At 33.3% G+C, this 21,738-nt stretch overlaps 4 protein-coding genes across 5 annotated transcripts; 2 read left to right on the top strand and 2 right to left on the bottom strand.

Moving 5' to 3' along the window:
- Positions 1-10: 10 nt before the first annotated feature.
- LOC123921344 lies at positions 11-1,418 on the bottom strand. Of its 2 annotated transcripts, none has more exons than XM_045973842.1 (3): positions 1,216-1,418; positions 1,003-1,087; positions 11-922 (listed from the first exon to the last, which is right to left on the bottom strand). In XM_045973842.1, the coding sequence occupies exons 1-3, from the start codon at positions 1,231-1,233 to the stop codon at positions 291-293; spliced, it is 735 nt and encodes a 244-aa protein (XP_045829798.1). In that variant the 5' UTR covers positions 1,234-1,418; the 3' UTR covers positions 11-290. The 2 variants fall into 2 exon arrangements, with proteins under 2 accessions (XP_045829798.1, XP_045829805.1); XM_045973849.1 differs by having other exon boundaries at positions 1,003-1,123; positions 1,216-1,416.
- A 2,369-nt stretch (positions 1,419-3,787) lies between these two features.
- Positions 3,788-5,313, top strand: LOC123897106 (auxin-responsive protein IAA32-like). Its single transcript, XM_045947602.1, has 4 exons — positions 3,788-3,948; positions 4,229-4,453; positions 4,832-4,940; positions 5,033-5,313. The coding sequence occupies exons 1-4, from the start codon at positions 3,804-3,806 to the stop codon at positions 5,103-5,105; spliced, it is 552 nt and encodes a 183-aa protein (XP_045803558.1). The 5' UTR covers positions 3,788-3,803; the 3' UTR covers positions 5,106-5,313.
- A 2,312-nt stretch (positions 5,314-7,625) lies between these two features.
- LOC123909159 (receptor protein kinase-like protein ZAR1) lies at positions 7,626-10,476 on the bottom strand. Its single transcript, XM_045959939.1, has 2 exons — positions 8,718-10,476; positions 7,626-8,456 (listed from the first exon to the last, which is right to left on the bottom strand). The coding sequence occupies exons 1-2, from the start codon at positions 10,186-10,188 to the stop codon at positions 7,801-7,803; spliced, it is 2,127 nt and encodes a 708-aa protein (XP_045815895.1). The 5' UTR covers positions 10,189-10,476; the 3' UTR covers positions 7,626-7,800.
- A 2,699-nt stretch (positions 10,477-13,175) lies between these two features.
- Positions 13,176-19,456, top strand: LOC123909170. Its single transcript, XM_045959949.1, has 11 exons — positions 13,176-13,502; positions 13,596-13,680; positions 13,871-13,940; positions 14,780-14,840; positions 15,914-15,967; positions 16,180-16,336; positions 16,428-16,515; positions 17,209-17,318; positions 17,994-18,100; positions 18,826-18,936; positions 19,031-19,456. The coding sequence occupies exons 1-11, from the start codon at positions 13,314-13,316 to the stop codon at positions 19,145-19,147; spliced, it is 1,149 nt and encodes a 382-aa protein (XP_045815905.1). The 5' UTR covers positions 13,176-13,313; the 3' UTR covers positions 19,148-19,456.
- Positions 19,457-21,738: the final 2,282 nt, after the last annotated feature.

Raw genomic sequence — 21,738 nt, 5'->3', positions numbered from 1 at the left:
AAATACCATATTTCTATCTATTGTCAACCTGACCATGTTTCTGTATTACCAATTCAGGAATTTGCATATTTACATATGAAGTGCTTTTTCGCTTCGACGAAAGGCATCAACAATACAAGTTATTTTTCAGCACAGAAGTTAGGAATATTATTCTTGTTTTCCCTAATGTCGTGTGCAAAGTGCAAACTAAAAAGTCTTTATTTTCTACCTAACTTTCAAATGATATTATGTTACAGAATCACTACATTGGAAAGTATAGTGTATCTCTTCTCTATGTCTAATGCCCTATACTAGACTATGCAACATGAATTTGGATTGTCATCGCTGAACATGGCTGCTATGTTTACATTGTTATTATTGAAGTCTCCATTGTAGTGTTCCATATGCCTGTAATGTGTGTGCCATGATGATGATCGCACACATTCATATTCAGTGACATAAGACGATGGCATGTATGTATTGTAACTATGTGTGACATTCAGTGGTTGGATTTGAGATGGCTCTTGTAGAAATACAGGACCATTGTGATATGATGATCTGTCTCTGTCGTCAACATAGTTGTGGCCAGAACTGAGTCTGTTAACTTGGTTAGGCTGATGATGGTGTAACATATGAACCTGTTCTTCATCTTCATTTCCGGGGTTGTACTGCCACTGTTTTCTTGCATTATGACATGCAGGTTTTGGTGATGTTGCCTCAAACATTGGTTCTGGAAACGATGTTCCTTGCGCCTGTGGAGTTGGTTGATTTTCTTTTGGTTTTGGTTTTGTTGGTTTAGATGAAGATGTTTCAATATTGGAACATATAATGGTGGCATTCTTCCTTGCCTTCTTCTTAATTGCTTTGACAATTTTATCTGGATCTGCCCATCCAATTATTGTTAATCTTTGTCGATCAAAGTCGATGCGCAGATCATGTATACCTGCAAAACAAGTTCATCAAATAGTTAGGTGATGTTCTTGGTGTCATTTGGAAGGACCATATGTCAAATTATATACCTACCATTGATGCCATTGAGTGCTTTCTTGATCTTCTGCGCGCATCCGTTACAATCCACTCGGACCTGTATGGTTGTGACTCGAGGTGTCTGCATTTATTGGATCATCCACTCTTATATGGAATGCTTGCGATATGTTTAAATTGATCAAATTCAGAACCACAATTACAAAAAGAAAAATGATAAAAAAAAAAAGAGTCACAAATGTAGGGCTTTACCTGTGACTCCTGAACCATAGAGTTGTAAAGTTAGAAAAATCAAGAGATGTTTTTATTATAAGCAAAATGGATTATGACTGAAGAATATTTTTACATGCCTTACACGGGTAAGGAATATGTAAAAGGCAAGATAAGTGAAAAAAACACAAAGGAATCTTTGGAAGGGGAGAGAGAGTCACGTATATACCTTACTTTAGCTTAACTTCTCCCCATAGTTCAAAATGATAAGCCTAAATCAGATTGTCACACACCAATTGTTTAAAATTAACTTAAATAAAATCAAATTTACACACAAACCATTGTTTAAAATTTACCAAGATTTTATTTCCACATTTTGTGCATTGGAGTATGAAGTTTTTACATTTTGTTTCGACCCATGGCAGTGAAGGGTAGAACTTTGAAGGTTGAATTATACATAAGATGTAGGGTGCGTTTGTTTAAACTAAAAAAAAAATGATTTTGTTTTGAAAAAATTGAGAGATTATTAAAAAAATCTAAAACTATTTTCCGTTTGTTTACTATCATCAAAATTGAAGTGTTAAGAAAAAAAAACGTTATTGCCTACACATTGACGGCAAACTTAGTTTGGTTCTATAGTGATTTGGAACATGTTTCTAAGTTGAAACAGACACATTGTCGTGACTAGAAAAAAAGTTTACTAAGCTTTTTCTATAGATCGAAAACAAGAAGAAAAATAAAATAGACACAAGGTCACATTGTCTCTGCCAGCAAGAGATCTCAATAATGGTTTCACCTTCTACATTGTTTTCAGGGGGCCCTCCATTGTTCATCTTAAGACATCCCAAGAAATATCTAAATCAATCCTTGCTTCATTTTATTCAAAACAAACTTTACACCTAGATGTTACTTGTTTTGTTAACTAGGCCAGCCAAGACCTAATCTTTTTTTTAATCCAAATAGTATGCCTTTAAAAAATCTGATTATCTATCAATCATGTCATACCATGATAGTCTTTGATTCCATAATTTTAATACCTTATCGGGACACAGAGGTATCGAAAATTGTTCTAATGAGTTATACTCTATGATTTGTTGGGATAAACATTCAAGTTAGTATATTGTAATTCAGAAGTTCCACTAATAAATCCAAACTTTGATGTACTCTAATTCAGAATATATTGTAATTGAGAAGTTCTCCGTACTATAAGGCAAGGGTGGCGTGGGATGTTAGGATCCAAGCAGATTTCTGTTCCCTTGGAAAGTGACAGTCATGTCACATATGAAGATAACTCAAACAGATATTCTAAAGTCATTCAACTTTAGGCCTATATCTTCTTATTCTTATCTATTGTCACAATTGATTATCGTAGTATCTTTGGTTCTGCGGTGATCAAATTTAACAGTTTTACTCCAAATTCTACACCTGTAGAAATAATTTCAAATCTTCTAAAAATATAGCAAGACATATACTTACACTGATATGAGATTGGAGTTGTGTGTAGTCCGTAGGTTGTGACTGCAATGTAGTTAGCTATATATAGACTGTCTGATCAAGCTTGGACGGTCCAAATTTTAGATATAAAAACAATTAAAATCGACCTTAAAATTTGGATCGACCAATCTTAATCCGACGATTAAAATGAGCTGACTGCGTAGAGTCACAATGTGCTGTATTCAAATCCCTTGATATGCTCCAAGACTTAGTTTGTGAACTTTTAGCACTAAATTCTAATAATCAAGTTTATTTGTATGCCCTTCTTTTCAACAAACACTTCTTTCGAAGTTATTGAATCCCTTTAAGTCTATGTTTGGGTGAGTTTAGTTAGGCAGAATAACAAGCTCGTCTGTTATGATCCAAATATGTTAAACACTATGATCAAGTTGCATGAAATATTTTATAAGATGTATAAGATGAGTCCCTATTTTCTAGTAAGCATTAAATAGATCCATTATATTGAGTTATTGGTTGGTTTATTAGAATATGTCAATGCATATAAATAAAAAAGTTAGTGAGTGTAATCAATAATCATTATCAAGAAGAATGAATGAGGAAAATAGCTTTTAGAATAACTTAGCTATAATGTTTCATAATCAATTCATTAAAAATCAATTTTTAGACACCGTAGAATCAAACACAAACTAGGTATGTGTCACATTTGATCTGTGCATTCCAATGTAATTTCTGCTATTAGTACAGACACCATACATGCTTTAATTACACTGTAACTTCTGCTAGTAGATTACTGATTTTTCAGTTATGACAAATGTTTAGCCAGAAGGGTACATCATTACCTCTAAATGAATCTGTATGTTAAATGTAAAAAATGACACAAGACTCTGAACATTTGTAGCAATGTTAGGTAGCATAATCCAGAATAACTTCTGTAAAGGATCAATTTGGCCATCCCTTGTTCTTGTGGTGTTTTGTTTTTACCATGTCTTCCATGTTGTCAGTAACAGAAGATAAGCTTTATGCATTCAATCATTAATAATGGAGTAGGTTTCCTTGTCTTCCATGTGCATTTGGAATTTCCATTCATTTTAGATACTCAAAAAAATTTCACTATAAATGTGTTAAGTCTACAAATGAAAATATGCATTGACTAGTTAGTACTAAACTTTTTAATAATGGACTCAAATACTTCTAGTTTTCTTTTGAACTCTTCAACTTTTCACTCAGTTTTCTATCAGGATAAGCAAGATGATGGCATAATTGATCTTGGTCTTAGTCTTGGAAGTGTTCAACATGATGCTTATCATTCTTCTTCCAATTGTATGAATTCATCTCCTTGTTCATTTTTTTTCAATTTTTCAGTTCTTTTTCTTATATGAATTTAATTTTGAAACACTGTCACTGGCAACAAATAACTATCAATCTTCAATCGTATGTGTAACCATAGAAATAGACGTTGTTATTTAAGTCAAACGATTTTAATGATCTGACACTTATGATTAATTGAAAACTATGGTTAATATTAATTAAGGTTGAAATTGTAGCATGAATAGTGTGAACTTATACTATATAGTCTAATGAAATAATTGTATGGATTCAGTGTATGATGTTGACCTTATGGATTGGCCTAATCTGAAGAATTCAAGCACAACACATTGTAGATCTGCACATGAAAACTTTGATGAAGAAATAGAGGGGGTCCAGAGTAATGAGAGATGGGCTTATGTAAAGGTTAACATGGATGGGGTCTCTATTGGTAGGAAAATTTGTATTCTTGATCATGGAGGATACTCAAGTCTATCAATTCAATTAGAAGACATGTTTGGTAAGTAGTTTCAATAATGAACTTACAAAGCATTGTTACTTTTTTATTTACTAGTGACATTATACTTTATACTTTTATAAAATGATAAAATATAAGTGGACAACTATTTACATTTCGGTCACTAAATGTGCGAGACATTTTCACCGTAGTCCTATAATGTACCAAAATTACAAAAACGATTGAATGTGTTTTCTGTTAGTCATTTAATGGATCAAACTTGCTAACGAAAGTCAAATTTGAGGACTAAACTAACTAACGAAAGTCACGTAAGGTTTTTACAATTCCAATACACTCGGACACTATTATAACAATGTCTGATACATTCAAGGATGGAAATGATTGTTTTCTCGAATAGTTTTAACTAATTGAACCATTCAGGTAGCCAATCAGTGTCTGGTATAAGATTGTTTGAATCTGGATCAGAATATTCATTATTGTACAAGGACAGAGAAGATAATTGGAGGACTGTTGGTGATGTCCCATGGAAGTATGTATTTATCATTATTTTTAAGTACTTTTACTAGTTGATCATTATTATTCTAACTTTTTTGTTGTTTGTTTGTTTGTTTTTGTAAGCAGGGAGTTTGTAGAATGTGTGAAAAGGCTAAGGATTGCACGAAAGAATGGTGGCTATGTTAACATTTCATCTTAGATAGCATAGATAGATACAACTAAGTTAATTTGTTTTTATATTATGATTATGATTTTGTATTGAGTTGTCTAAACTTTGACTATGTAGTAGTACTTGATATGGATGCATTAAACTCTTGGCACATGCTATTTTAGATTGTAGTAAAGCAAGTCCTCATGGAAAATTGAAAAATAATTATCATTAATGAATCTAAGGACTTTGATGCTTACTTCACTTGGGTGACTTGACTTGTATGCCACATTGACAATGTTGTTTTCAATTAATGCCTAACTAATTGGAATTGCAGAATCAGTACATCATTATTCTTAAACTCCAGTACTATTAATCATTTGAAGTATGGAAGTAATTGAAGTATTGAGCTGTTTTTATAAGTTCTTCTAATATCTTTCCATTGATTTATTTGAATTTATCTACCGCTATAATTTTAGTGATATACTCCGTAATTTGAAAGAACTTATGAAAACAAACTTATGACTTTGTTCACTACCTATTTTCAACTTATTTTCATAGTTTATGTTACATAAGTTATGAAAACAGCTCATAACTTATACAAAAATAATTTAACTTTATTTTTATTATGAAAACACCAATAACCTGTATATAATTATAAACGCTTGTGCTATAAACTACAAACAATTTATTCAAAAACCTAACAAATGTTTATCTCAATCTCAATAGAATAATAAGGCATACCCTGATAGTATACCAGTACTGTATATTTTATCATCGGGGAAAAGGGCTGTATCCGTCAAAGTCAGAAGAAGACTAACAAGATTACTTACCAGATTGATACAAGAAACTCCATTTCCCTAAATTTCCGCCACATGATTTGGGCATTCCAAACAATTAATTTAATGTGCTCCATCTTCTACTACTAGTAGTTTATACTTTATAGTAACAATTAATTGTCATAGTCAGAGTCAGTAAAATCTTGTCAAATTGTAGCACATGCAAATTGGAGAGCGCCAACCAATCGTTAGTTGGTTTAATGTTGATTGACGTTGAACTAGCTAGTATTTTAAAAAGAACGATGGAACAATATCATATATATTGTTATCATAAATTGGAAAATCCCTAAATTATGATGAAAGACATTTGTTACTATTAATGTTGAAATATTTATCTAAAATATCAACTTAAAATAGTAATGTAAAATTATCAATGTAAATGTCAACTCACAATAGTAAATCTAAGTTATTTTATTCATAACTTTAGTAGTATAAATATCACCCTTTGAATCATGTAAAATGCACATTTTTAGAGCAATAAGAAATTTCATACAAACGTCCTCATTCTCTTCATTCTCATAACTAGTATAATTAATTTATAGTAGTATTATAACTAGATTGTTAATTTATATCATCATATTAGTTCTTAAAGAATAATTTTTTGAACAAGGTTCTTAAAGAATAATTAAATATCTGATTTCCTTAACATAGTATGTATTTTTTTTAATACACCTATATTATTATTATTATTTAAAAATATGTTCCCGTTAACAGTAAAGTGACTGAATATGTTAATGTATGTCAGGCAATCTTTGTCGGATCCTGAATGTTTTAATTAATTAAAGGCAATAAATAAATAAATTATGAATAAAGCGTCCGATGAGAGAAACACAGACACGAACCATGTTACTATAAAGCAGTTGTTACCTACACAATACACAATATGCAATTCCTTGTTTATAATTTTCATAGCTAGGCCTAGGACCCCTCAGCTGAGGACCAAATTAAAGTTGGTGATGAGATGAGATGAGAGAGGAAGTGGAAAGATGCATCATGATGATCACATTCATTCACGGGTTGTAGATGAAAAGCAGCAAGTAAATAAGTCGTGTGGTACCATTCCATTCCATTCCATTCCATTCCATTGGAATAAAGGGATTTAGATTTCCTGCTGTACAAAAAACACGCAGTTTCACGCTGTATTGTATCCTGGCCGTCTGATCACGATCCAACAGATCAGATCTGTAGTGGTTGCTTTTTACTGTATTTAATCTAAGCTGTTGGATCGTGATCGGACGGCCAGGATGCAGTACAGCGTGAAACTGCGTGCTTTTGTACAGCAGGAAATCCAAATCCGGAATAAAGTCATAACTCTTCTGATCAAGACAGACACAACAACAGACACAGTGTGAGACATCAGATCTTCACTAATAACAAAACCAAAATAGGATGCATGCTAACATTCTCTCTTGTAACCAAAATAGATCTTCACTAAAGTCATTTTTTTTTTTTTGGTTTTTCACGTAACCGACCCACTGGACCACCTAATTTGGTTCGGGGTTAGTTCGGACATCAAATAGTTTCAACCTCTTCCCGATTGCAGTTGCGGGAATCGAACCGTGGTCCCCTCTATCAAATTCATTGTCAATACTTCTTGTATTTCACTATAAAGACGGATAAGTAAAATTAATCAAAAATTAATAATACTCATCAAGATATTTTACTCATGCATACCAGCTAACTAAACAGAAAAAAAAAAAAAAAATACAAGTAATAATCAAGGGGCGAATTCTTTTCTCAAACAAATTAATCATTTTCTAGTGTTTCCATTACAAGGATTCATACATGTAGAGAAACTCCTTGAAAATCCAAGCAGTTTTTAAGACATTCTTAAACCATGAACATGAGTAAAAGCAAAAGCTTTCTAGATGAGCTGAATTCACAATTCACAGCACCCTTAAGATTTCTCAATCAGATGAAACAGACAATCTATCCAAAGCATCAAGTACATGCCTCATTGTAGGTCTCTTTTCAGTGCTGCTATTAACACAAGCCATTGCAATTTTCAAAACTCCAATTATCTCTTCCTCTTTATCTGCATCTTCAGCCAAATATGGATCCAACACATCTGAGAGTGGCTTCTTCTCTTCAATGCAGAACTGAATCCATTCAACAAGGTCCATTTCTGAGTTACCTACTTGAACAATAGGTAATCTTCCTGTAATCAATTCTAACAATATCACACCATATGAATAAACATCCCATTTCTGTGATGGCTTCACCACTTTTAGTGCTTCTGGAGCTTGATAACCATTTCCCAAAATATTTGCTGCTACTTCGTGGGACAAGCTCTTTTGTTTTTCTTGCAGTTTTTCTGCAGCCACTCGGTTCGATTGCAGGGTTGGTGAACCGCCAGCGATGTTTGCGAGGCGCCCTAGACCGAAATCGGAAATGTAGGGTGTCATGTCAAGTCCAAGAAGTATGTTACTTGGCTTCAGATCTCCATGGACATATTTTTTCGGGCTGAATTCATGCAGATAGGTTAATCCTTTTGCAGTTCCTTTCATGATTTTCAACCGGTCCGGCCAACTTAGCGGCGTAAATGTGACAAGTCCAGGCTTCCCTGAAATCATAAAATCAAAACCAGACAATAAATGAAATCAATAATGTTAGACCAAAAGATCGGAAATTTCCTATAATGGAAGATAAAATATATTTTCATCATGTTTGGAATCAAATTAAGTTTGACAGAACCACGGGGACACCGTGATTTTGTTGAAGCTCCAAATTGTAGCTTTGCTAAAATCACAGCAGGACGCTGTGGTTCTATCAAACTCACCGTCAATCCAAACATATATGCAAGTTTCCCTTTATTAAAACTTACCATGAATTGCTGTAGCAAGGCTTCCATTTGGTATATAATCATATATGAGAAGCTTCTCGTCAACAGACCAATAATAGGCTCTAAGAGTAGCGATATTTGGGTGTCTTAACTTCCCTATAGCTTCTACTTCTGTTTGAAACTCTTTAAACCTCTGAGAACCTCCCTCCCCCAATCTTCTCACAGCCAAAGCAATCCCCTCTTCGAGAACAACTTTGTACATAATCCCAATTCCACTCTTACCAAGAACAAAAGCGGAAGCCTTAAGAAGCTCATCCAAATCAAAAGCGACCTGGGAATCTAATGGAACAAGATCATATTGCTCAACATTATCAGATAGTGCCTCAGAATCATCCTTTCTGAAACAAAAACACTCTTTCCTTCCTTTCCTTCCCTTGTTAAGATCATTTTCTTCTTGATCCTGATTAAAACCGCAAACCCTCGAGTAAAAGAAAGAGAACAACAAACCTAAAAGACAAATTCCAATTAAATCACCTACAACAATGCCAACCACAGCACCTTTACTTAGCCCTTTGTTTTTCTCACTTCCCCCAATACCACTTCCAGCACCGTTTGGTGGAGAATTCTCAGGAAGATTTGGATTCGAGGAAGGTGAACTGGTAGCAGGAACATCAGAACCACATGGATTCTTCAAAGGTGGACCACATAAACCAGGATTACCAATAAAAGCAGTTGGTCCTCTATTCATTAAAGCACCATTTTGTGGTATTGGACCTTTCAAATTATTGTAAGTAAGATCAATATAAACCTTCTCAGGCAAATTTCCAAGGCTAGCTGGAATTAAACCACTAAAATGATTATGAGACAAATCAACAGTTCCTTGCAAACTTGACAAATTCCCCATGTCACTAGGAATTGACCCATTAAACTGATTGAAAGAAAGGTCTAATTTTTCAAGAGAAGACAAACCAGTACCAAATCCATTAGGCAAAAAACCAGTAAAATTGTTTCTACTTAAAACAAGAGTTTTAAGTCTCTTACATTGAACAATTGAAGCAGGCAATGACCCATTAAATAAATTTTGTGACAAATCTAAAGTTTGAAGGTACCTGAGATTCTGAATCTCACTAGGAACAGACCCAGAAAAGGAATTTCCATAAAGAACCAAACTTTGAAGTCCTTGAGCTTGAAAAAGCTCTTGAGGTAAAGCTCCAAAGAGTTGGTTGCTTCTGAAGTTGACATGACGAAGCTGAGAAAGAGATCCTAGTGAAGAAGGAAGAGAACCATAAAGTTTCCTTTTTGGGATACTAATGGAAACAACAGTTTGGTCTTTGCAAGTGATTCCATTCCATGAACATGGGTTTTGATCAGAAGAATTCCAATTGTTCATAGAGCCTTGTGGGTCTTTGATGATTTGTTTGAGTGTTAAGAGAACATAACCTTCAGGGTTTAGTGAAAATGTTAGAGGTGAAAGAGAGTTGAAAAAGAGAAGAAAAAAGAGGAAATGGAACATTTTTATTTGTGACCGTTGGAGGTAGAAGATTGAAGAGAAGAAGTTTTAGGTTAGTTGTATGAGAAAAGAGAAAAGAGAAAAGAGAGAAGAAGGAGAAGAGAAGAGAAGAGAAGAAAAGAAGGGACAATGCAAGGTGTTGTTGAAGACAAAAAATGGTTAAACAGTAAAAGGTGTGTTGTGTGGAAGAATGGGAAAGCGAGACCTCGGAGAGAGAGAAACGGAAAGGAATACAATGTCAGTGAGTATGAGAGTGACAAACAACTCACGCGCGACACGAGTTTCCTTCTCAATTTCTTGCGATATGTTTTTTTTTTTATTACACCATCGGTATCAAACTCACTTAACTGTTTAATATGATTTGGGAGTCAGTTGTGACATCAAGTAGTTTTAGTTCTTTCTCAATCTCAGTTGCTGGACATCAAACATTGGTTCTCCTTACCAAATTTAGCGACAATCACCGATGAACCAACTAACGATTGATTGCGATATTTCTTTTTTCAGCTAGTACTATTCTCATAAGTAAAACTACTAAGTTGGTGGTGCTAGTAAGCATACCTAAGTTCGTAGGGAGATTACATTTTATGTATATGGTCAGAGTTTGAACCTTAATCCAAATAAACCGTTATCTTTATTCACTCTCTACTAAAATAGTAATCTTGATAAATGGTCAACTGTGTCATTTATTTAGAAACAAACAGAGTACTTTAAATTAACATTTGAGTGCGTGCAACTTAAATTGTGTGGGATGTTTTTTTATTTTTGGTCAAGTTGTATAGTGGTTAGAAATTCCACTATCAAGTGCATAAGTGAGATGACCGGAATTCGAAAGAGTATACAATATAATATTTTATTCAAGTGACATTGAAAATGTATGTCATCATAAAGACCAAATTGAAAAACGGGTAACAGAGACGCAAACTAATTAGAGATATTGAAAAAGTTAAATAGTATAAACATTGTGGTTTACTCATATTTGTATTGATTTATTAATTTATTTATCAGAATATACTGCATTTTCGGTTAATAACTCTGCTAATAATTAAAATAGAAACTGCAGTGATGTGCACATCTTGTACTTGTACTTGTACATATGGCGCTGGTCAAAACGATATTAGGGAGGGAACAATAACACACCGACAGTGATGATTATCCTCTTATGCTTTTCAACCGTTAGAGAGACATATACATGGGCATGGCTGCCATTCCTCAAATTGTTTTTTTATACACATAGTACATGTTCATGTTCATCATCATGTTCTAATCTTCACACCCTTTTCATTACAATAGCACCTATTCACAAATGGACCACCACCATGAACAATAATTAAGATTACTCAAGCTCGCACACAGTATTCAATTATATTGCACTTTTCATTTATTAGTTATTATTAGGCAAATGCTAAATAGTGCTCAGGGGCATTGGTTAAGAATTTAAATTTAGAAAGTTTTTTTTGAGTATTGTGTAGTCAACACATGAAAAGTCTAAATTTTGATTGTTTCAATGCATAACTTTTCCTTTATTTCTTTTTTTAGCTCCTTAACTAGTGCCCCGGGGGCACTAGTTAGCAAGACCCCTATTATTATTAGTCATTCCATAGTTTTCTTTTCCACTGAAAATTAGTGTTTTTACTATTTACTAATGGTGTGATCAAAGATAAATTATCGAATGGATTTTGTTTCTGTCACATATATAGAGAAATATAATTTTGATCTCATAAATTTCAATAAGTTAGATTAAGTATCCAAATTACGTGCATCATATATATCATGATATGTACCTAATAATTCACACATAAGACCACCAAATGAATGAATGTGTTCCGATACATATATTTGGCATGACACCACTAATACCTAGTCAAACTAAAATTAAATTCCGAACATTATCAAAAAATAAAAACTCCACAAATAAGTGTTGGGAAAGTCAAAAAATAACTGCAACCACTAACATAAAGTAGATCCATAGAAGTTGTTTCACGGTGTGCAAGACTATCCTTTGTAGGAAGCCCATACTGAAACAAACTCCACACAAAGTGAAATCTTCACTAGGAAGCATTAGCTAATTTAGGGTGTTTGGTACAAGACAATTCTTTTTTTATGAGCCACCTACTAGTTTGGAGCAAGTGTTAGAGGAGTTCTACTCGTGTTATTTTCATGTAATTTTTTTATATTCTTCGGTTTAGTCTCATTTCTTTTGCAAATTAAAAAAATAACTTTTTTTATTAAAATAATGAAATGTTGCATATTCCTGAAGTGTTTGCATAATTAAATAATGCATATTTTTAGTTACAAGACTAATCAAAACAAACAAAAGAAAAAAGAAACCGGGACTAGTCTCCAAAGAAGAAAGTTCCAGCCACGTTGCTTATGAGAATATCAATAAAGAAAAGTTATGTGTACCACATCGAGGACAAGTAGAAGGAGTGGTTCATCCCTCGACAGTGTGACATGACATGCCAACCAAAAAAGAAATTTGATCTTTTCGGGTAAGTGAAACTCGCAAATATAAGCATCATCAATAGAGCTGTTGAATATGATGTGTAAGTTATTGACGAGGTCAGATGTTGGGGGAGGAAGTTGAGTGTAGAGGATATGAGAATGAGGGTTATTAGAGGTAAGTACGTCTCTAGCAGTTAGGTGCAAATCATGAATGTCATACATACGAGACAAGGGTCTCGTGGTAACCTAAGGAGTTTCAGGGGTTGAAATAGAAAGAGGGTGATCGTGCTCACTAAGAGAAGTCGTCTTTTAATATGTTCTTAGCAAAAATTATAGAAGATCCTATAACTAATTAAGTAGCGAATATTATAAAAATGAGAAATTTTTGTAAATGTTATCCGCTACTTAAGTAGCGAATATTATAAAGGTACGATGTTTTGGGGTGTCCGCTACTTAGTATACGAAGTATTTTGGCAAATTCGTAGGGCGCAAGAAATGAGGTAGGGTGGGAAATTTTTAGCTTGCTAACCCCAAAACAAAAATGATTTATATCTGTCCAAAAATTATCCATGAGAGAGAGAATATTGTATTCAATGGGGTGGGAAAAAAAAGTCGACATAGCAGCGAAGGTGTTACATTACATTACATTACATATATAACTAACGCGAAGAGAAGAGGTTGAAAGAATGACGGAACCTTTCATTCGAACCGTGGTTGAATCTATACACTCCTCTCCATTTCAAGCCGTTCTCTATCTTTCTGGCGGAGCTTCTCAGCTTCTAGGTTTGTTGCTATCTGTTCCCGGTGCTTCCAACACTGTTCTTGAAGCTGTTGTTCCTTATTCTAGAATGTCTCTCATTCAGTTACTTTCTAAGGTCCTTTCCTTTTCATCTTCAATTTCATCATTCATTATTATAAATACAAATTCATTCAGTTATTGATTGGTTTTGTTTTGTTTTGTTTTGCAGATTCCATCTCAATTTTGTAGTCAACAAACTGCTGAAGATATGGCTTTATTAGCTTATAATCGTGCTCTTAAACTCTCCTCTCCAGGTTGATTACTTCATTAATCCCAATTCAAATATTCTATTTAGTACCAATCATGTGTCTGGTTTTACTGCTGTCTGTGTATTGATATATGTAAAAATTTAATTATTGCAACTTGTATGTATGTATGTATGTGTGTGTTTGTGTAAAAGTAGCAAAATGAACTAATGTGATATGCATTTTACCTGTTGATTAGGATCCCCGGTTGTTGGTGTGGGCTTCACCGGTTCTTTGGCTAGCAGTCGTCCAAAACATGGCGAACATAGGTATTGTCTAAATTTACTTACTTTACCTTCAAAATGGTTAATCGACCTCATTGTAATAAGTGAACTTTTCAATGGTATTCTGATTTGTGCATACTAGTTTCCATCTCACAGGCTTATTGCCATGGGGGATTCCAGATTATGTTTGAACATGTCGTACCTTAAATACACCTTACTGGTCTTAAAGTTAGTTTTCTGTTTATGGCAATAGGTTCTTATTGATCTTGCAAAATTAATCTAGAAATACATGTGAAACTACCCAATGAATGGCAATATGTGAAAATTATTTGTAATGAGAACATGGTAAGGTTCACGTGCCTCGGTTCGAAGATCAATTGTTCTGGAAAGCATAGATAAGTTGGGTGGGGATCGAAGAAAATAGAAAACAAACTGCTACAACTTCTTGGACTATAAAAATATCAAAACTTGTGTTTCAGGAACTATTCATACACTGAATTTGTTCAAGAATGAGATGATACAGACTATAATCCACTACTATGACTGAAATATGTTAATAAGGCATTGATTTGTTTTGATAATCATATATAGAAAGTAACATTGAAACTATCATTCACCACATGAGATTTATAATAAGGGCACATATTTGCTCATGACATCCTATGAAGATATATTTTTCCTAAATGCTGCTAGATGTATTAGTCATGGGTATATAAATATACTACACTGTCATGAGTTGGTACAGGTTAAACTCAATTTTTGTCAAGTTACCTCTGGATTTATTTTGTATAATTCGATTGCGGGACTTTGGTTCTTGTTAATCTGTCACTTTATTTTGAAATATTCAAATATCACATTTGAACTCCTTTTATTTTCATTTATAGATTTTATATGTCAACAAGAACAGCTGACCGACTTTGGATATCAAGAGTGACCTTGACTAAGGTACCGTTATCCTCTATTTTTGTTCTAAATATTATTCTGAACTTGATGCTGAACATGTGATAATCTCGTGTGCGCACACACACAACATAGGAAATTGCTAATATACTCTCTCTTATTTAGTAGAAGTATATTAGAATACTATACCTTTTCTTTTTGGACAAAAACCCGGCCCCATTTTTTTCTCAAAAAATCATTAAAGCTTGTCCATATTAATGTAATGTACAATTTATTTATTTTTGGAAACCGAAACCTTTCATTTTTTTTGTTTTTGTTCCCTTTCCTACAGTCACTCAAGGCTCTCGATTTACGAATAGATGAGCCGAAGGAATTTAATCATGCCAAAATAAGATATATTAAAAAACTAAGAAGTAACATTAGATAGAACAATACTGCTATAGCCTTGATTAGTTTTGAATTAATAAAAGAGTAAATTGAGAAGCAAGGTGTAACTGGAAATCAATTCAGACAGTTGATAAATGAAGGAAAAAAATCTCAGGAATTATAACTAGAGATACCAAAAAGGAAATGTGCGGAGCTTTCACTCTGTTTTGTGTTCCAGTCTTCAATTTCACATGAAGAACAACCATCTCTGGTTTCTGTTAATGGTAATAGTCTAAAAAACAAGCAGGAAAAATTCTAAGTGACCACAATAGTAACAAACAAACCACCAGCAGACGGTCAAACACTCTATTTACAGTATCTAACCCTGCTGAGATGGCATCAATTGCAACCCTAGTGATTCTAAATGTTTAAACGGAGGTGGTGACTGGCGGTGGGAGTGGCCATGAATTTTATGCTGCCAAACCCCACATTCCACGCAATATACTAACAAAAGCAGTTGATGGTGGAAGATTTAGATTTCCAAATAACTAGGAATTGTAATTTACATTACTACCTGCTGATTGAGCTGTTTTTAAAAGGAGTGGGTTTTTTGTCCAAATGAAAAAGGTGTAGGATGTTAATATACTCCCAATTTGTAAAAGATAAGTGGGAGTATTGTAGCAGCCTCTCCTTAACCACCACACACATAATAAATATTTATATTTATTTATTTTGCAAACTATTTTATTTAGGGGCTTCGCACTCGAGAGGAAGAAGATAGAGTTTCTAGTCATCTTTTGCTCAAGGTGTGTAGCAGGTTTGAGAAAATAAGTGAATCTTTTTGTTTTGCTATTTATTTGCATTTCCATATTGTATTGTATAAGAACATTGCAGATTCCATAAAATGGGATCCGGAATATTTGGAAGCTAAACTTTATTTTATTCCTTTCTTCATATTTGTTTAAATATCTTAAGTTTTTTTGTCTTTCTTTTTGCTCCTTTCATTTTTCTGTTCTAGGCTATTGCAAATGCATGTAAGGTTCCTTCAAACGCTATTCCAGAGTTGAGTGAATCAGATGTATCTGATGAATGTGAAAAGCAATTCAATGAAGATCAAGAGTTAGAACAACTTATAAACGGTCAAATATGCTTCAAGATTTATCCATTTAGAAGTGGTATAGTTAAACCTTTGTGCAGAAGCAATATTAATACATCTACAATTACGTTTTACTTCCTTACTGATAAATTTTTATACTTTGGTTTCAGAGATCCCAGCTGAAAGGAAGATAATACTGCCCGGTTCTTTCAATCCTTTACATGATGGGCATCTCAAGCTCATGGAAGTTGCAACAAGGTAAGAATCTCACGCTATTTGCTAAAAAATGCACAAAGTTATATGTTGTTTGTTTAATATACTGAATGGCTACTTATAGAATACAAATATTTTTTTTTTATTGTTATTTTAATATGCTTGTCAAGAGACTTTTGTTACTTTTATGTTTTTTTTTATCATCAAATGGGAATCCCCGCAAGTATAGCTGTGTGATTAACCCTTGGGTAAGGGATGGTGGTTAGGTAAAAACCTTCCTGAAGGTAGGATTTGAACCCCTGTCGTTATAGAGATAAAGTTGATCTGGGTTCACAGTCCACTCCACTCTTATTATGACCATTGAGCAACCATTGTTGGATAAAGGCTACTGTTCTATTTTGCTTTTAGATATTTTAAAAATGAAATCATATTGATATTTACTGAAAATGTTAATATTAGTTATCATAATTAGTTAATAATGAAGCAAAGAAATAACTTATCATGATTAGTTATCATAATTTGTCAATGCTATGATATTCAAATATCATTAATTGAATAACAAGTGTAAACTGTACAGTTTACATTATATTTGTATAAATTAATGTTTTTTTAGATCAAATCTATTTCGGAAATCTAATTAGGATCAGTTATCTATATGTATGATTGTTCACTGAAATTTATTCTCATTTGTTGGGAATTCAAGTTCATAATCTCAACTATTGAAACACATCTATGCAGCATTTGTGGTGATGGGTATCCATGTTTTGAAATATCAGCGGTCAATGCAGACAAACCTCCATTAACATTGTTTCAGATCAAAGATCGGGTCAATCAATTTAAAAAAGTTGGTGAGGTTCTTTTATGCTCTCCTGGGCTCAATATTCAAAACACATAGGTCCTAAGACCTAACTATGTGCACTGGATTCTTAAGATAATTTGTTATACTATTTTATGAAGGGGGCTCCGCTTCCATTTTTATATAACAAGGACTTACTGTCTTTCTGATGTACCATATGTTATATAATTGGTAACATGGTAGTATTTTTACATAGTTAACACTGAATGAGATTCACACATGTTTTATTTTGAAAATTTAAGACAAGCTCATGTGACGAGTAAAGGGTAGAAATAAGAGGAATCAAAGGAATTAGGATTAGTTAGGGCAGTTAGTTAGTTAGGGGAGACTGAATTAGATTAATAGGGGGTGATTGTAGAAAGTAAACATTCAGCAAATTGTATTTGGCAGAGAATGTGAGAAGCAGAAACCCTTGGGGAGAGTATCTCTTCATTTTGCTGTTCAGATTCGTTCATTCAATAAAGTTTTTCTTCCCCTTTCTCTATTTTTCTTCAATTTTGCAAATCTTTGATTTGAGTTCATAACACAATATGATACTCGGAGCATAACACTGTTTTTCAGTATTTAGTTTATTATTGTTGAATGAACCACAAAGTTGTTTTTTTTCAAGAAACCAAGGAACCACTTAAAGTTGTAATTGTAAATGACTTCTCTACAACAATTGCAGGACAGACAGTAATTATATCCAATCAGCCTTATTTTTATAAGAAGGCTGAACTTTTTCCGGGCAGTGCTTTTGTAATTGGCGTTGACACAGCAGTGAGGCTTATTAATGTATGGAATTGCTTACTGCTTTGATCAATTTTACATGAATTTATCATTTCATTTCCTGCAATTTGTCAGTATTTGATTGTTTCTAGGGATGTAATCTCAGTTTGCCAAGCAGCTCAATCTCTATATTCTGTCGGACCATGTTACTATCCTATATGATTTATTTTTTTGTGGACAATGCTTTTGCTGCTTTGCTAGAGTTGGATTTGAATGCAAGACCTTAGTAAATATCTTGTGTCTCTCTAGTACTAGACATTATTTATGAAGATGGAGGGTAGATACAATTTTCACATGATCTTGTTACATGAAAATCAACATCATGTCAAAATCTCACATGAGAGGATCCTTTCCCTGCATAGGTCGCAGACATGGTCCTAGATTCAGTTAATTAGGCTGAGGGAATATGTTTATTAAGAGGTCTGTTCCAGATTAGTTGCTTTAATTAAGTAGCATTCTAGGTTGTAACGTCAAAAAAGAAAAATTATAAAGAATAACAAAAGCACAAGTGTTGTGAATATCCTCTTGAAAACAGTATTACGCCAGTCAGTAAACATAAGAAAATACACAAATAGAAAAATAAATGTGTTATACTTTATATCCTATTTATATTGCTTTATCGTGGATGCCAAGCCATAAGTCTGAATGGTTTTATAGTGATCAGAACCTGAAATCCTCAGTTTGTCCTTACTTTATTAACCTGTTAACAAGCATTCATGTTACTCTTGCAGCCTAAATACTATGATGGGGACTACAACAAGATGCTGAAGATACTTATTGGCTGTAAAGAAACAGGATGCACTTTCCTTGTGGGTGGTCGGAATGTAGATGGTGCATTTAAGGTAGTGTTGTACCACACAAAAAAATAGCAATTCTGATTTTGGTATTCTTATTTTTCAAGTTCACTGTTATTGAGATCATTGTGTGGTGCTACAGGTTCTTGATGATTTGAATATTCCAGAGGAACTAAAAGATATGTTCATCTCCATTCCAGCTGAACAATTCCGAATGGATATATCCTCTACTGACATAAGAAAAAAAAGTGGGATTTAAATATTTTTATGGTTGAAGGTCAATTTATAATAATCAATGGGGAAATCACTTCCTTCCATGAAGCACAAATTTACATCACAAAAAGTGGCGAGCTAGATCCTATGCAGTTTGAAAAAAAACTCGAAGGAGGTACAGTTTTCTGATCCAAAGTTTTATGTTCATTCAACTATCTTTTATTTTCTTAAAGAAGAGTCATGTATGTTGGACACATATTGAATACTCATGCACAGATATTATATAAAAGTGTGCCCATTCTTGACCATGATGTATCTTTTAAAGTAAATCAAATGTGCATTCTTGTTAGGACTACTTATGTTATGACTCTATCAAAGGGAGAAAAAGAAAAAATGGGGACAGGTTGTCAACGTCTTTGAAGACGTTACATAAAATGCAAAAAATAAATCTTTGTTCTGCATCATTTTGTAAAATCCCAACTTTTGGGATTATTTTTTAGAAACCCAACTTATCAAGTTATCTCCTAAATAGATACCAATTACCAAATCAACAATCTCAAATGCATCTTACACTTGGTTATGGGGTGGACCTTAAAGGGAACCATTACCCATTGTTACATAATGAAACATTTTTTCAATTGAAGACAACTACTTTACCTTGTACAGTCATAGCAGTAGCACCCTATACTATTTTGACTAGAACTAAAAGAAAAATCCCTATCTAACTTCATAGCAGTGAACTGAGAGGATTGGGATGATATTAGTGAGGAGGGAATATACAAAGGTCAACCACCACAGCCTCCGCCACAGCCTGCTCCACACCCGGCGGCAGCACATGCAGAACCATTGGCTGTAGCGCCGGAGGCTTTGGTTGAGTCTTTGGATATTCCATCTGCACAAAAAAAGATTATAGCAGCAAAAAGAGATAGGGTCACTAATACTGCACATAACATAAAAACTACACTTGCCAACTCTTCAACCGAGCCACCGCCGTCGCCACCTCGGTACCCAATCTCTTTCCATTGTCTCCCCATTTTTATGTTTGCCTCTGTAAACTGTGTGTGGAAGTAGAAAAATCAAAGATAGAGAGATGCTACCATGAATATCCTGTCCTTTGGTAACTACGAAAAGCTCATGGAAATAGTGGCTCTGGCTCATATACAAGGAAAAAGAATGTGAATAAAGGGAGGGGGAAGGGATTATCCAATTAAATGTTAATAATGTTTTTGCCTTTTCTTGGCGGAAAATTCTAAAGTAATAGTACTATGTATGTGTGAAGAAAATCATATTGCGTGTGATTGCCGGCAGCACGCAGCAGAATCTGAATTGTGAATGAAGGAAACTTGTCCAAATCTTATCCTAAACTGCCAAATAAGGAAGCGAGTCAAATGTCCCAAAATGTCAAAGGTTTCACATTCTTGTCCAATTAGGTGGATTTCTAAGACCTCAAGACTTGACGAGTCTTTCAACTTAATATATTTTATTTTTCTTATAATAAATAAATGTGTTATTTGAGCTATGCGTAGTTGTTGAAAAAACAATTTGTTGTGATGATTTTAATGTTAAAATGAGTTTCCATTACTAAAGTATTCTTATTAAACAAACTAAAATAAAAACTTAAGAATTTTAAAATAACGTGAGTGCTAAGATTTTTTAAAAAAAGTTATAATATTACCAGTCAAATTTTAAAAATATTAAATAGCTTTGTCAAAGTGTGTATGTGGAGTTGGTAAAGCATAACACAACTGATACTTGATGATGAACAGATTGAGTTTAAGTGGTTAATGAACATTTTCTAAAAATAAATTGTTTAAGAGAATTCAAATTCGATTTCTGAGATAAATAATTATTGGTTACATTTGTTACCTTTTGGCCGAATTCTAATTTACCAGGATCTCGTTTCCCTAAAAATAGGAGGGTTTAAGCAAAAAATTATACAACAACTAAATTTTAGAAGATGTAGCGTAATTGTGAAGATATGACGTAGCAATTTCTTATCTTGCGACGGTGGTCTAAGGCCCAATTGTTTTTTGATAAATAAGGACCAAATTTAGTTTAAAGGTTACTTAGCAACCCAATTTTTTTGTTGCTGGTTTCTCTTCCCACTCCATGTTTTTTGATTTTTAAAAATCGAAGTTTTTTTAGTGTAAATTTTACACTAAAAAAAATTCAGTTTCTAGAAACTTATTTTTTTTACGCGCTAGAAAGACCTAAATGAAATATGAGGCCTAAAGAGAAGCCAACAACTTTTTTTTGTGTGTGAAATCAAGACCCAAATATTTGTTTGAGGTTTCTTTTATGAAAATATTACCTTTTTTTTTTAAGTATTAGAAATTTAATATTATTAATCATTATCATTCCTAAATTGTCTAGGCTATTGCTAATACTTATTCGACAATGTAAGATTTTGATAAAAAAGACTTGTTTAATAATATATTTTTCTTATGGGTTTATATCTTATTTTTACTTGTTTATACTTTATCATACTTGCTTTCAATTTTATCATCGATATCTTATTTGAGAAAAAATAAATATTAACCGAATATATATTTTTTATGTCATTTCATATTTATAAGTTAATTCGACCGCTAATTTTACCAAACATTCCAATTTCAATCAACTATCTTATTTGCTACA

This window comes from Trifolium pratense, linkage group LG1, assembly GCF_020283565.1.
Source record: "Trifolium pratense cultivar HEN17-A07 linkage group LG1, ARS_RC_1.1, whole genome shotgun sequence".
In the NCBI taxonomy this organism is placed as follows: Eukaryota; Viridiplantae; Streptophyta; class Magnoliopsida; order Fabales; family Fabaceae; genus Trifolium; species Trifolium pratense.
This window is presented reverse-complemented; position numbering and strand designations above follow the sequence as displayed.

Excerpts from the sequence above, each read along its gene's own strand:
- LOC123921344 (XM_045973842.1), bottom strand. Across the intron at positions 923-1,002 it reads AGCACTCAATGGCATCAATG|GTATACATGATCTGCGCATC; the intron begins GTAGGTATATAA and ends CTTGTTTTGCAG.
- LOC123897106 (XM_045947602.1), top strand. The coding sequence starts at position 3,804 with ATGGACTCAAATACTTCTAGTTTTCTTTTGAACTCTTCAACTTTTCAC. Across the intron at positions 3,949-4,228 it reads TTATCATTCTTCTTCCAATT|TGTATGATGTTGACCTTATG; the intron begins GTATGAATTCAT and ends GTATGGATTCAG. Across the intron at positions 4,941-5,032 it reads GTTGGTGATGTCCCATGGAA|GGAGTTTGTAGAATGTGTGA; the intron begins GTATGTATTTAT and ends TTTTGTAAGCAG.
- LOC123909159 (XM_045959939.1), bottom strand. The coding sequence starts at position 10,188 with ATGTTCCATTTCCTCTTTTTTCTTCTCTTTTTCAACTCTCTTTCACCT. Across the intron at positions 8,457-8,717 it reads CCTTGCTACAGCAATTCATG|GGAAGCCTGGACTTGTCACA; the intron begins GTAAGTTTTAAT and ends TTATGATTTCAG.
- LOC123909170 (XM_045959949.1), top strand. The coding sequence starts at position 13,314 with ATGACGGAACCTTTCATTCGAACCGTGGTTGAATCTATACACTCCTCT. Across the intron at positions 13,503-13,595 it reads TCATTCAGTTACTTTCTAAG|ATTCCATCTCAATTTTGTAG; the intron begins GTCCTTTCCTTT and ends TTTGTTTTGCAG. Across the intron at positions 16,516-17,208 it reads CTCATGGAAGTTGCAACAAG|CATTTGTGGTGATGGGTATC; the intron begins GTAAGAATCTCA and ends ACATCTATGCAG.